This window comes from Medicago truncatula, chromosome 7, assembly GCF_003473485.1.
Source record: "Medicago truncatula cultivar Jemalong A17 chromosome 7, MtrunA17r5.0-ANR, whole genome shotgun sequence".
NCBI lineage: Eukaryota > Viridiplantae > Streptophyta > Magnoliopsida > Fabales > Fabaceae > Medicago > Medicago truncatula.
In genome coordinates, this window is record NC_053048.1 from 51480228 (window position 1) to 51495788 (window position 15561).

At 28.7% G+C, this 15561-nt stretch overlaps 1 protein-coding gene across 1 annotated transcript; it reads right to left on the reverse strand.

Moving 5' to 3' along the window:
- Positions 1-1916: 1916 nt before the first annotated feature.
- On the reverse strand, positions 1917-5143 carry LOC25499609 (probable pectinesterase/pectinesterase inhibitor 41). The gene is made up of 2 exons (XM_013594920.3): positions 3991-5143; positions 1917-2759 (listed from the first exon to the last, which is right to left on the reverse strand). The coding sequence occupies exons 1-2, from the start codon at positions 4988-4990 to the stop codon at positions 2065-2067; spliced, it is 1695 nt and encodes a 564-aa protein (XP_013450374.1). The 5' UTR covers positions 4991-5143; the 3' UTR covers positions 1917-2064.
- Positions 5144-15561: the final 10418 nt, after the last annotated feature.

Consider the following 15561-nt stretch of genomic DNA (forward strand, 5'->3'; position numbering starts at 1 on the left):
AAATTGCACAATGTTAATCAATTTACTCCCTCCGTCAAAATATTCTATTAGCCAACATGACGTTTTGCAAATTTCCACATGAAGTTTTGCTCTTGAGTGCAAAATGTCCCCCAATTTTTTTTTCCTTTCTATGTGTCATTACTTTAGCTTCTTATCTTTGTTTCAATAATTGTTTGTTGTATGAAATGTTTCAAGAAGCTGCCATGGAGCAGCTCGTGAAGCAGTAAGATGCTTCTAAAAAAAATACTAGTAAATATAGCTTCTTAATATACACAACAGAGGTGGGTGTTTCAATGGAAAATGCATTTAGTGTAATAACTGCATGATATAACATTATCTGTGATATGCTATAAGGAAAATAAAGCATAAATATAGGGAGAAGAAAGAACTTAGTAATAGCCTTTGTTCCTTATTATTTAGTGATTCTATATAGCAAGTCTTTTTATATTATTTAGCCTTGGATGTTCATAGGTTATCATTTGATTATTTTTCTTTCATTTTCTTGGATATTCAACGTATATATATATATATATATATATATATATATATATGCATCTATACAAATATGTATTTTTATTAATTTAAGAAATGACAAGAACCATGCTACTTGGTTTCCTCTATCTGTGTCAAAATTAATGCAGATGATTTTCATTTTGGTTCTCAACATATAATTTTTTTGCATTATTAAGACCTTTTTGCGAATTCTGGATTGTAATATTGTAGAGTTTAAAGTATTAAAGTTAACTGTTAATTGTTTGTCTTTAAAATATTTTGAGTCAAGTATAAGAAAAAAAATATAAATTTTCAAGTTTGGGGAACTTTTTGCACATAAATGCAAAACTTCAGAGGGGTATTTGCAAAATATCATGTTCACTAACAAAAAAATTTGATGGAGGGGGTAAATTGATTAACGTTGTGAAATTTCAGGGGAGTAATTGAAGTTTTGTTAATTTCAGGGGGTAATTGACGAAACTTACAATTTCTGGAGGGTAATTGCCTATTTACTCTATTTAAAATTAAACTGAACTAGAAAGGTCAATACCAATTTGAAAAAGAAATTTCTTAAACGGAACATGATTTTAAAAAATTGAATATTTAAATTAAAATGATTTCAAAATATTTTGTTAATTAACCTCTCAAGGCTTCCTCTATGTTTCTTGCATATCTCCCCTCTTTTCTCTGGTTTCCTCCTCCCTTTCATATGCAATGAAGAAATTCAATTATTTTATTCATGAGTGGTTTCACAAACAACTGAGAATCTAGTTTGGTGTTTGGGCAATTTGACAATTTGGCCCTGTTTAGTAGATATTGTTTATTTTAAAAAAGGTAAATAAGAGATTTTTATATTTCTTAAAAAAAAAAATAATAGATTTTTTTGTGGTGGCCGGGGTTTGAACTCAGACCTGCTTGCATATTATTATGCATTGTCCATATCAACTAAGCTAAGCTCGCAAGGACAAAAAGATTATTATTTATTAGAGGGACAATAATTATGGTTCAACCGCTCTAGCTTATAAGAAAATCTTATAACCATTCTTAAGAGAATTTAACCTTCATTTTTTATAGAGTTGAAGTTACAAAACCCTACAAAGATTTTTTTATCATGTGCAAATTTGAACATGTTAAGAAGTTTAAAATAGAAATTTTGTATTTGAACTTGCACATTTAATATTAAATATAAAACTTTTGAATTTATAATTATTGTTTTCAAAAAAAATTACTACTATTAATTGTTTTAAAATGTGCAATATTGTACATTTTAGACAAACCATACAAAATATTACCCTTATCATTAAGCTGATATGTCTTGGACGAAGAAATTATTTGTTACAATAAGCACTTTTGAAGCATTTTGGTATTTTTAAATAGCAAAAGATGTATTACAAGAGGAGTAGAAAAGGTAACACCTAAATAGAGAATTGAGAAAGTTGTAATGCATATTATTTAATCATTTATAATTACACAATAGAGAAAGAGAAATGAGAAACTTACACACAATAGAACTAAAGGAATTACTAATAATCTTTGCTGATCTATTTTTATAGACTAGCTTGTTCTGTTTAATTATATGATCAATCCACTCAAGTATGAAACACCAGTTTGAGGCAACCAACTATCCCCATCCAAAAAGTTATCCACTGTAAAATTAGCAGCATCAGTAGCATTAATAAGATGATAGCCAATCCAATTCACTCTCATACTAGTATTTGAACCAAGTCCTGTATTATTATACTCTGCATAATATAATGTGCTTAATGCAAAATCCCCACTCCATTCACGCCAACCAGAAGGATTTATCAAACTTTCCATAAAACATTCCATATAAACTGTCCTTGAGTACTCTTTCCATGGCCTACCAAGGTATGTTTTCACTGTACCAATCAACGGAGCCAAATCATCAGTAGCTTTTATAGTTGCATTATGTATAGAAGTTCCTGTGTTTTGATTTGGATCCGTTCGGCCTTGAGCGGTTATAGCGTTGAATTGTCCACTGTTGGGAAGTCGGGGATATATGTTGCAAGATTGTAAAACAACAGCAGCATTTCCAAATATGAAGTCAACTGTTCCATAGATGTCACATTCGCGATAAAATTGCCTCATGGAATGTGTGTACAAAGTATCTTGATAGCCTTCGAAGCTGCAGCTGTAGAAGGTGGACAAATCAGCTCCGTTTCTTACCGCGACTGCTTGGTGTTTGCTTGGTCCAGCCGTGTTGCGAAATGTCATGTTAACCGCTAAGAATCCTTGTGCAACCACAGCTGCAAGTATATCATAAAGTGAGTGTAAGGATTATTCAAGCACATGTACAAAATTTATACAACAAATTCAAACTACACATTATACCAATAAATACACTATGGCTATGTTTAGATGGATGATTTTGTAAGGGAGTAATCTAGATTCTAGATGGATGATTTTGTAAAGGAGTAAAGAAAAATGACTTATTTTTCCTTTCTAAATTATGAAAGCGATACAGATATTTCTGAAGAATGGATCAAGTGTGATTGAATTTAGGCTAGCTTAGAGAAACGTTGTACCAATATAAAAGTTGTATGCATGAACTACCAAATATCCCTTATTAAAAAACCTACTAAATATCGACCAAGAGATGATCATATATACTTGAATTTGATCAAATAGAAAATCACAGTAAAATAGTATTAAAACAAGCACGATTAAAAATATACTCTCTCTGGTCGGTCATGGTCAATAATTACAAAAATAACATAGACTAAGAAGTTTATTTGATGATACATAAAAAAAATGTTTATTTGATATTATATATTTGAAATGTTATTTCATATATATACATCTCTATCATTAATATTTTATATTCAACTGTTCTATGTCTCGAATGTGATTGATAAAACAATATATGTCATTGTTCAAAAGAGTAGTCAAACTTTCAAAGTCTTGTTTAACGGAAAACACGAGAGGGTAGATGTGAAGTTTGAGTAATCTTACACATTAGTTGTCATGATGTTTTTTTGACAAAATTAGTTGTCATGATGCTGTTGTCGGCGGAAAAGAGCATTTCCCTATTTTATATTAACTATATAAGTTTTTAGTATTTCATTTTTTAGGAAAAGTTTTTAGCATTATATATCTTGCATTTAATAGAATTATATATTTTTTTTAGCAATTAATGCACTCTCAAATGACTTTATTTTTTATCTTATAATACGGGTCATGTATTTTATTATTTGTCAATAACCACATAATAAAAAATACATGTGATAAATTAATTTTCATGCATGCTATAAGTAAGGAATAATTCATGTTTACGTAAAGTGGTTTATTAGAATCAATTAGTCAAGATAGTAATACTAGTTTTTAAAAAACTCAACGTGACTTTTGATGCTAGCTAGCTTTTGATTGGTTTAACTCTAAGCGTACTCATGCATACGTGTTGCTTGTAATATTAATGACATCAATCAAATATCGTATACTTGACTTGAGTATAACTAAATTAACAAATATTTTGCTTACCAAATGTTGCTGAATTGAACGTTGTAGAACCATCAATAACATTATGATCACCAGTGATAATCGTTCGATTAATCCCATCTCCAACCATCATCAAGTACTTCTTGTTTTTGGGTATAGATACATACTCTTGATAAATACCCTCGGTAACAAAAATCAGAAAGTAACCACTACTAGCAACCGTGTTATTTGGTGCAACGTTTATAGCATCATTAATTGTTGTAAAATTTCCACTTCCATCTTGATTAACAATCACAATTTCACTTACAGTAACACTTTCATCAATTGTTTGAAGTAACTTTCGCCCATGTCGATTTCTAGCTGAATCATAAATAGCACGCACTTTATCTGACATTTTGAAAGGTAAATGACCGTTGTGAAAATTCAAATGTCTTCCATTTTGTGGCCATGATGTTTGTTTTTTCTTGTCACCAACCCAACCCTTTAAAAATAGAGCAAGGGACACACTATGAATCTTTGTATCATCGGAAATTGTTGATGAAAAATCATTAATCACCGTTTGATCAGAAGATGCAGTAACTAAACCATCTAAACAAGTTTGTTGGTTTGTTAAAACAGCACTAAGCAAGGTTTGTAATTCTTCGCCTTGAGAAATGGGAAGAACATTGCTAGTTTTATTAGCAGTTTGATGAGTGTTTGATAAGAATTCGAAATTTTGTTGGGCTAGAAATTGACAATCTTTAAGAGCTGAAATTGTTGGTTGTGACAAAGATGATTTATCTTGAAGATACGAAAGTACTAAGTTTAAGAATTTGCGGGATTGGGATAAGGATTTTCGGATGGAGAAACGACCATAGTCAATTACGGTGCCGTTTTGGTTAGCAAGTAGAGTTTTGCAAAAGGGAGGGTTTACGGTGGACTCGCAGATTGTTTGTGGTGGGACCTTAGAATTATCAGCTAGGGATGATGATGGTAATGATGCCAAGATGGAAAGTGAAAGAGAAAAGCAGAGTGTAAGAATGAAAAAGTTATGGAAAGCCATTTTTTGTAAATATGAAGAAATTAAATTAGGAGTTGTTTTGTACTTAGTGAGAAGGATTATGGGTGTTAATATAGGCGAGAGGAAGATTAGATCTTAAGAATACTAGTGATGATAATCTAAGATTGAATTTGAAGGCAATGCATGTTAAAAATGTCAACTAAAAGGAATCTATATATGCATTTACTTGATTTTGATTTCGTGGCATGATCACCATGCATGGAGGCAAGCAATTGAATGGCCACCAACCAGACATTATAATATATTTGATTGAAATAGTATTGAAGATTCATTGAGTTTAGTTTTTGAAGATCCGTGGACTTCACTTTATGAATGCCTGACTGCAAATAAAAACACACTTGTCCATTACTTTATTGTTTAAATATCATAATCGTCTCTGTATTTTTTTTTTTTTTGAAATACAACCCTACAAAAAAAAATTGTTTGAAAAAGGTCTCTGATCCCATTTTATGTCTGATTTAGCATGCTATTCGCTGACGTGGCAGTAACTGACTGTGCAGTTTTTGTCACGTGGAGCTGACGTGGCAGTCCACCTAATTAAAAAAAATAAAATTATGAAAATTATTTTTTTAAATTTAAAAAATCTGAAAATAAATGTAAAAATTATAAAAAATTTCAAAAAAAAAAAACGAAAATACTTTTCGGAAAAAAAAAACTTTGAAAATTAAAAATTCTCGAAAACTTAATTTTGTGACAAAAAACTGTTAATTTTAATTTTTAAAAAAAATCATTTTTTTTCAGAATATATAATATTAAAAAATAATAATTTTATTTTGAAAATTATACAAAAAAAATCAGAAAATCATTTTAATATTTTAAAATTTATTTTCAGAATTTTTATATTATTTTTTAAATTTATTTTCATATTTTTTAGTTTTTAAAACAATATTCAGAATTTTAAAAATATTTTTTAAAATTTAATATTATGTGGCACGCCACGTGGTAAAAGTTGCACAGTCAGCAACTGCCGTGTGGCCAAAACCATGCCAAATTAGCTGAATAGTGGGGCCAGGGACCTTTTTCAAACAATTTTTTTTTACAGGGATGTTTTCAAATTTTGTTTTTTACAGGGACGATTATCATATTTAAGCCTAACTTTTTAAATATGAGGCCTTTGATATAACATCATCTCCAAATTTTAAGATTGTCCTAGTGGTTGACTTGTGATCTTGGAGTCTACTTCTTTCAAGGTGTTAGAATCGATGCTTTAAATGGATTCTAGGATCGGATAGCAATTTTTTTTTAAAAAAAAATCGAATTTCCACACAAACAAAATTTGTTTCCTACGTACATATTATATCATTTAATGCATGAGAAATTTTGTAAAAAATAACACATACTACTTTTACAAGATTTATCGTTATGATCACTTTTTTTTTTTTTTTTTTATTGTTATGCTAACAAATGTCCTTGGTGCACAAAGGGCACTTGTTGAAAGAAAAAAAAAACAAATATAGTAGATTTGTTAGATTCAACAATATTTTAGCTTTTAAAAAATCAAATTTATTATTTTTTACAATTTTTCAATACAATATTACTATTTATATCCTCTTAACCAATGCACTAAGGGCTTTCTTTACCATTTCCCCCCTTTTTTAAAGGAGTTACAATCACCTTTTAACATCTATGAAATTTATAGAAGGTTTAGAAGATCTACAACAAAGATACATATTTTTAAGCATTTTAATGAGTTTCACTTTAACACATCTCTTATTTCTAAATATTTTTCTTTATAATAATACATAATAAACATTCGATCACTTCAACTCAACACATCTAAAAAAAAGTTTTAATTAAGTTCAAATAATAATTTTATATCATTATATTTTAATATTAAAAAATGTGGCTCCCTAAAATGAGAGAGGGGGACTTTAATAGAGCACATCTTCTCAATAGGCACTCTTTGTTTTTCTTCTCCAATGAAACCTAGTAAGTACTTAATCTTTTGATGTTAAGACTCCATGTTGGAGATGGTCTTATAATAAAAGACAGAAGGACTACCCAATAATATTTTTCTTTATGTAGGCATGGCAATCAACCATGAGAAATACTACCCAATCAACCATGAGAAATGCTACCCAAAATATTATCCTTCTTGAGAAATAGCATTTTTTTGTATTAATACATAAGAAGCACTTAATTCATCTAACCCCAGTATCTTAAAAAAAAATTAAACAGATCTTAAAAATAATCACACATCCTTATATTTTTAATATAAATTAGATTCACAATAATTGTGTGTAATTTTTTTATAGTCTCGAGTGTCTTATGGTTAAAGTTATGGGGGAGATATAGTCCACACGGTTTGGTCTGGATGTTGTTGTGAGCCATAATAGCTAGTTAGAATATATGTTCCATATGTTTTTCTTTTATCTTATATTGTGCTGTACTTGTACTCGAATTCAAATTCGAATTCAAATACCTCATGTATTTCTTTTCTATATTTTGTTGTACACACACTAAAAAAAGGTGTTTGTGTGTACAGAATCTATAGATTAACTGCAATTTGCATTCAAATTGTCAACATTGATAACATGGGATTCTTAAGTTAGTCAGTATGGTTGAATAAAAATATAAAAACTACCTTCACTTATATCATTATTTACTGAATTATTAAAAATCTCTCTAACCATGTGTAAAAGAACCACTAGTAATTAGAAAACACTGTTTATTTTGTTACCGACAGTATTGCCTATAAACTCGCTATAAACTCCAACCCCCAATTGCATGCATTGTGTATATTGACCAAATCCTCTGTGACAGCTTTTGGTCTTTCAAATACCTCGTGGTATGTGAATTATATAATCCCTCCGTCCCTACCCAGTTGACAATATACATTATTGACTTGACATACTTTGACCATACTTTTCTACTAATTCACAAAGATAAATAATATCATGTAAGATGTTGTTGGATTCGTCTCGATGAGTATTTTTAAAATATTAAATTTTTATTTTTTTTTAAGTAGAGAATTGAAGATATCAAAGATAAAACATATGCATTGGTATGTGTGTCAGAGTCAACTAGGTCACTTATTTAGGGACGGAGGAAGTATTGTAGTAAAGTCTTCTAGCTATAAATTGAACAATTCTTGCAACTATACACATATAATACGTGATCCAGAAGGGTAAAAAAGCGACAAAGAGTAATGCAGTTTGGTTGTTCAGTCAAGAAAGTTTATTAGAAAACTCTTCAAATACTACTACTCCGTTCCTTTTTAAATGGTTGCATTTTGACATTTTACACAAACCAAGACAATCAACAATTGATACTATTTTTTATGCAATAAGCTATATTTTTACTATAATGACCTTATTCATTTAATATCTCATTTCATATATTTCTCTCTTCACAATAAATAACTAAGGATAATATTGATAAAATAACATTTAATGTTGCATTGAACTTTAAAAGTGACGGTTAAATAAGAACAAATTTTTTCTTCAAAAGAGACACTTAAAAAGGAACGGAGGGAGTATATATTAAAGAACTCAGGACTGCACTGCCATATTTGCCAACAAGGAGAAGCATAATTTCGGTCAAAGTTTTTGCACCCTACCCTAGTAGGATAATTTCCTAATTAAATATAAATGTGATATAACGTGTGTTAGAAAATTTTTAAACAGTTGCAGTTATTTTACTATCAACACTAAACTAGAAAATACAATTTAATTGTTACACTCTAACAAATCCTTTTTTTGACAAATTCCAGTGACAGCTCTTAGCCACGAAATACCTCGGGTTAGAAGTCCACTTCCTTTATAGTTTTTTAAATATATAATTTCAATTTTTTAAAAGAAACTGAGTAACAAAATAATTATGTTATATATTTCTTTTCTTTTTTTTAAATCTGTTATATTATATATGTTTTTTTAAGGTTAAATATGTTTTTGGTCCTTATAAATATAAAAAAAAATTGTTTTAGTCCCTCTAACAAATTTCTTCCACTTTTATTCCCTAAAAAAGTTGTCTTCGAGTCCGACTCCGCTACTCTACTGCAAACGTTATCGTCTCCGGGTCATGGTGATTCGGAATTTTATGCTATATATTGTTTCTAGTACTCCCTCCGTCCCAAATTGTATGTCACTTTAGAAAAAATATTTGTCCCAAATTGTATGTCGCTTTACAATACCAATGAAAAATTAATGTTACTTTTTCTATTATATCCTTAACTATTTATTACTCTCTCTTCTTTCAATTCCTTCATTTATCTTTCTCATATCATTTATTGAGGACAATTTTGTAAAACAACTCATAATATCTCTTTCCCACACAATATTAATTACATTTCTTAATATGTGTGAAATGCCCAAAACGTCATACAATTTGGGACGGAGGGAGTATTATTTACCAGTTATCTTTACATTTCAACTTCGAGGTGAAGTTTGTTAGGAGACAAGCGAACATGGTTGCTCATACTTTAGCTAGGGCGGCCTGTTCTTGGGCTAGTCACCATATTTTTTATTCTTATCCATCTTGTATTGAACATGGGTTGATTAATGATAATAGTTAACTTTGCTTTGGTAAAAAAAAAGGTTCAATCTTCATATTTAATTTGGTCCTTACTTTTAAGTCAACTTATATGTAGCCTTCATATTTTTGAATGAAATTTTTTAGGAATGTTAAGAATATTATAAGTATCACTTTAAAAAAAATTAGAATTGAAAAAAAAACGTGTTAAATATAAATTTTTAAGTGACAAAAACATAAAAAATTCATATTTAATTCATGTTTAGTTAAAAAATTCTATTTTTTTGAAAAAATTCTTATAATATTCTTAAAGAGTTCATTCAAAAACCCGAAGGCTACACATGAGTTACTTAAATGTAGGGACCAAAATAAAAAGATTGAGAATTTTTTAGGGACTAAAGTGAAAGAAAATTTTAGACATACTAAAACTAAAAATTTGTTATATTTATAGGGAACAAATAAATATATTTAACTCTCTTTTTATACAAAAGTTCTGATATATATGTTAGCTAACTTAAATTAAGTTTCTATTTTTACAATTTCAAATATTAACTATTTAAAAATATTCTAATTTCAATTGATTTAATTTTTTTTAGATTATATAAAATACCAAAGCTATACATATTTTTTAAAATTAATTATTAGTATATATATTTATATTTTATTAGGTTTCAATTTTTATACTTTCAAAATTAATTTTTATAAGGGAAATGAGTAAATTAAAATTTTATCATATCGTGTTGAGTTCTAGCTCAACTTGTATTCAATATACACATTTCAACTAGAGAGACAATATATGTCTAAGTTTCAGGATTAATTTATCAACGTTGAATAATATTATGTCTCTCTAATCCTAACCCCTAAACTTTAATGTTAAATTTATATTTTAAAATTATAAAATTTTAAGTTAAATATGAACATTTTATCACCGGATCTAATTCAAATAATTCGTGTATAGTTTTTTGAAGAAAAATAATTTGTGTATATGTATGTGAGTATTTTTTTTAAGGAAGTATGTGAGTATTGTAAACTCTAAATATCGAAGTTTATTTCTACTCGTGAAAAAAAATGTAACAATTTATAAACATATTATTCACATGGAGATCAAATCTCCTGGTTATTTATTTTTTTTACAAAAATAAACGATATTCATTCATTCAAATTGATAGAGTACATCGATATAATATAAATCCAAATTTGCTAAAAACAAAAAGGATGAACATGTGAATAAACTCACATCATCCATGTTAATATATAGCATAAAACGGCAAAGTACATATGCCTACAAATATGACTATATTAATGTCTCCGGAATACTCATGTCTCCGGATCTGCAACGTTGACGACACCAAAGTCATTGTCATTGATCGGATCTGCACTTGCTCAAAGCTAATATTTCAACCTGAATCATAAAAATAAGAAATTAAAATTTAATCATAAGAGATGCTATCTTTTTTTTTCATCATTTGAAAAAAATGATGTTGTTAACGAGTACCCCCAGACACTCTTTAAGTATGCTAAATAAAGTAATTTTTCTTTCAAAATTTAAAAGTTTTCAATGCATTGATAATATAAACTTTTATTATAATTTACCATTTAAGGTCCTTAACAAGTGCCCGAAGTACTAGTTAACATTTTTTATAAAAAAAATAGTACTACTCTTTTATAGAATTCTAGAAGATAAAAGCGTTTGTTTCAAAAAAGAAAAAGAAGATAAAAGCGTGCTTCTCTCAAATTCGATCCTTCCCAATATAAATTTTGGTGGACTTTGGCTTGTTAAAAAAAATTGGTGGGCTAGTTTGATATTTTACTAAACTTTACGATAAGTAGGCTTTAATATGGAAATGGTCCCTGCAAATATCTGACGTTTTGGTTTTAGTCCCTATAAAAATATTTTTTTTGATTTTAATCCCTGCAAATATAGAATATTTGGTTTTAGTCCTTGATATTTTGTTTTAATCCTTGTAAAATCATTTCATATTGAAATTAGTCCCTATAATATTCATTTTAGTCCTCATTTTGAGAGACCAAAATCAAATATTCTATTACAAGGACCAAATCCAATATGAATCAATTTTACAAGGACTAAAACAAAATACCAATGACCAAAACCAAAATTTTTATATTTGCAGGGACTAAAACCAAAAAAATATTTTTACAGGGACTAAAACCAAAATGTTAAATATTTGCGGGGACTATTTTCACATTTAAGCCTAATAAATAATATCCATGATGATAAAAGATATTTTATAATTTTTTTTGGAAATAAATGGGATAGTGTGTGTGTACACATATATCAGCATCAATGTCATTTTTTCTTTTTACCAAGACAATGTCGGTGTTTTTTAAAGTAGCGTTAATGTTGATAACATAAATTACACCAAACAATTAACTAAGTTGTTAATAAATTACACCAAACACACACTATTTAAGAAGAACCTTAGATTGATTCTTTGATGACTAATCTTTTATTAAACTTTGCTTAACTCTCATCGAAACGTTGCTAAGCTTTGTTAGAGCATCTATAATGGAGACCTTCACATTTAAAGTTTTAAACGGGTCCCACATGGACACATCATTTTTTTATTATTTTTTAATAATAGTATCTAATACGTACCAACCACTCGAATGGAGATCCTCTATGAAAATGTCTAAATGAGTCCCACCCATAACTATTTATTAATGAAAAGCAATAAAAAATAATTCAAATAATAATTATTTTATTGAAAAGTGGTGTGGGATCCACTTAAGACTGGGGGTCTTAAGTTAGACCTTGGGTCTTAAGAGACCCCTATTTTTTTCTCCACATTGGAGATACCTATTAGATACCGGATCTTAAATGATAAAGACTCTACTAAGTTAAAAAAAAAAAAAAAAAAAACTATGAGATAGAGAGAAAGATTAGCCCCTTTTTGTTTCCTAGAGATTCAGCTAAATCTACACAAACACAAACAAAAAAAAAAGGTACACGTGGCAAGAGGTAACAATGCCGCAAACATATTAATAGCCGCTCAAACAACTGAAATCCCATATCAAATCAGCTCAAAATCACGACAAATAAAGACACCAGCATCCTCAGATCAATCTTATCCTCCTTGCTTTCTCGGTTTCCCTCCATTCCTTATCCAATTGCCAGACTTGTAATCGGTTCGGTCGTGCAAAAACTTACATGAATCGTTGTATGCCACAATATCCAGTCTCCTTGAAGTCTTTGCATAGGTCGGGTTGATAATCGATTCTTGATGAAACTCTAATATGAGTTGAAGGTCGGAGAGGACCGTGTGTCAACCCACCGGTTCCCTCGAGACTCGTTTCAGTCTCCAAAATTGGCGAGCCCAGTTTTTTATTTAATAATAATAATAATTCATTTCATATATTCTATTTTCTTTTTCTATTTATGAAATTTAATGTCTACAAAAAATACAATCTTACCCTTCTTAATATTTTGACACATCAGTAAAATTATATCCTTTTGTTTCAACCTCCCCTTATTTTTTTTCTCTTTTAAAACAAATTAAAACGAACTCACTCGATAAAACACACTAACTTTATCTTTTTGGGACTTTTTCAGACAAACATACAATTCCCCCATTAAAAAAAAAAATCTAATTCAACACCATAAAATCACTTATTTGAAACTTGAGTCATAACCTAATTTGGAGGAAAAAAAAATCCTCAGAATACATCATTATGGAGAGAGTAATACATAATTAAAGATATAATAGAAAAAGTAATATTAATTATTCATTGATATTATAATTGATTTTAGGATAATATTTTTCTCAAAGCGACTTATAATTTAGGTCAGAGGGAGTAATAATTTTTTAATTAAAAACTAACAAATTCACTAATAGATCATATACTTATATATTATCCATCGAAACTGATGTTAAAATCGTGATTTTGAAAGATATGGGTTGAGTCCTTACTCCTTGTCAACATGACAAATGGCTCACATACATATTCCATTTGAAACAAGGGTAAAACTTTTTTCAGCACAACCTCAAATCAAAATAATTTGGACTGGCACACATATGTGACAAAAAGTAATCTATAATATATATAAAGAAAATTATCTCTTTCAGAATTTTTGGGCTGAATTTTTCTTTTCAAAAATACCCTTAATTTTCAATACAAACAAGAATCCCAGAAAAATTCCAGAAGAAAATGATGAAAACCTAATGTTTTGGAATTTAAACTAACGGAAAGGACCAAAATGTGTAACGGAGAGAAGTTAAGGGATCAAAATAAATTGAATATTAATTAAAGGACCAAAGCGATAATACTTAAATAGTTAAAGGACCAAAAATGCAATTTAGCCAGAATTTTTTCAGAAAAAAATGCAATTCAGGACAAATATTTTTAATTTTTCAGAATTTTTAATTTAGGTTAAAGGGAGTAATAATTTTTTAATTAAAAAAACTAACAAATTCACTAATAGATCATATACTTATAGATTATCCATCGAAACTGATGTTAAAATCATGATTTTGAAAGATATGGGTTCAGTCCTTACTCCTTGTCAACTTGACAAATGGCTCACATACATATTCCATTTGAAACAAGGGTAAAACTTTTTTCAGCACAACCTCAAATCAAAATAATTTGGACCGGCACACATTTGTGACAAAAAGTAATCTATACTATATAAAGAAAACCATCTCTTTCAGCATTTTTGGGCTGAATTTTTCTTTTCAAAAATACTCTTAATTTTCAATACAAATAACACATGTAACAACAAGAATCCCAAAAAAATTCCAGAAGAAAATGAAGAAAATCTAACGTTTTGGAATTTAAACTAACAGAAAGGACCAAAATATGTAACAGAGAGAAATTAAGGGACCAAAATAAATTAAATATTAATTAAAGGACCAAAGCGATACTACCTAAATAGTTAAAGGACCAAAAATGCAATTTAGCCAGAATTTTTTCAGAAAAAAATGCAATTCAGGAAAAATATTTTTAATTTTTCAGAATTTTCAATTCTAAAAAAATATGATCTAAATTTTTTATTTTCAAAGATTTTTTTCCAGAAATGTTTTTTTTTTGAAAAGAATCAGACCTTTATTTTAAATTTTGAGTTTATTTTTTTATTTTAAAAATTAAATTCTAGGACTTTCAAAAATCTTCTTAATTTCGAAAAAAATGAATTTTTAAGTATAATTTTTTTTTTAAATATTTTTCGATTTATAAAATTTTTGGTAAGAAATTTGAATAAGGTTTTGATATTTTCTATTTTTTTTTTAATTTTTGAAATAAAATCTTAATTTTTTCAGATTTTTTAAAATTAATTTTGAGATATTCTGAATTGAAAATCTTATGTGGAAAGGCTTTTCCGCACGTGGCCAATTAAAAAAAAAATGGTAAGTCAGCGCCACGTATTAGATTCTGCTGAGTTGGATGGGGGTTCTTCTGGATTTTTTTTTTACGAGGATGAATTTCAAACCAAATTTTTTTTAGGGGTTTAAACCGAAAATGAACTATATTATAGGGGATAAAACACTATTAATCCAATTTGAAATATCAGACTGTGCCAACTTATCATATTTTCCTAGGAATGGAATTTACGCGCACTAGCAAAGGAATCTTTTTGCATCGGAAGAACTATGTTGAAGATGGGCTGAAGAATTTCGACATGGTTAACTGCAATGCAGTTGTGACTCCAATTGAAGTACAAGCAAAGTTGAGTAAAGAGTCAAATTAGGAGCTGGTTGATGCAACTCTGACGAACAAACGAGAGGATCATTGCGGTACTTGTGTGACACTTTGTTTGGGAGTTTGGAGGGGAGGGGAGGTTTTCGGAGACAAAAAAATAGGTGAAAATTGATAAATCTTTCACATTTTTTTATAGAGTATTTTTTTAGAGAGTGATAAATTAATGCTTATGGTTAATATATTTTTAACTTTAAGAATACTATAACAACATATATTAAATTTGAAAAATTCACATAAACCCGCTCCTCCAATACAATTTTTTAGTTCCTCTAAATGAGGAGAATTTTATATTTTGAAGAAAAGTAAACTCCCCCAAAGCCCTTCCTCCCATTCTCTTCTATTTCTTCCACCTAGTCCTTCCTTTTTTT

What these genes read in the sequence shown, in the direction of transcription:
- LOC25499609 (XM_013594920.3), bottom strand. Translation starts at nt 4,990, where the DNA reads ATGGCTTTCCATAACTTTTTCATTCTTACACTCTGCTTTTCTCTTTCA. An exon ending in GTTCAATTCAGCAACATTTG is followed by an intron (nt 2,760 to 3,990) that starts GTAAGCAAAATA and finishes ATATACTTGCAG; the next exon opens with CTGTGGTTGCACAAGGATTC.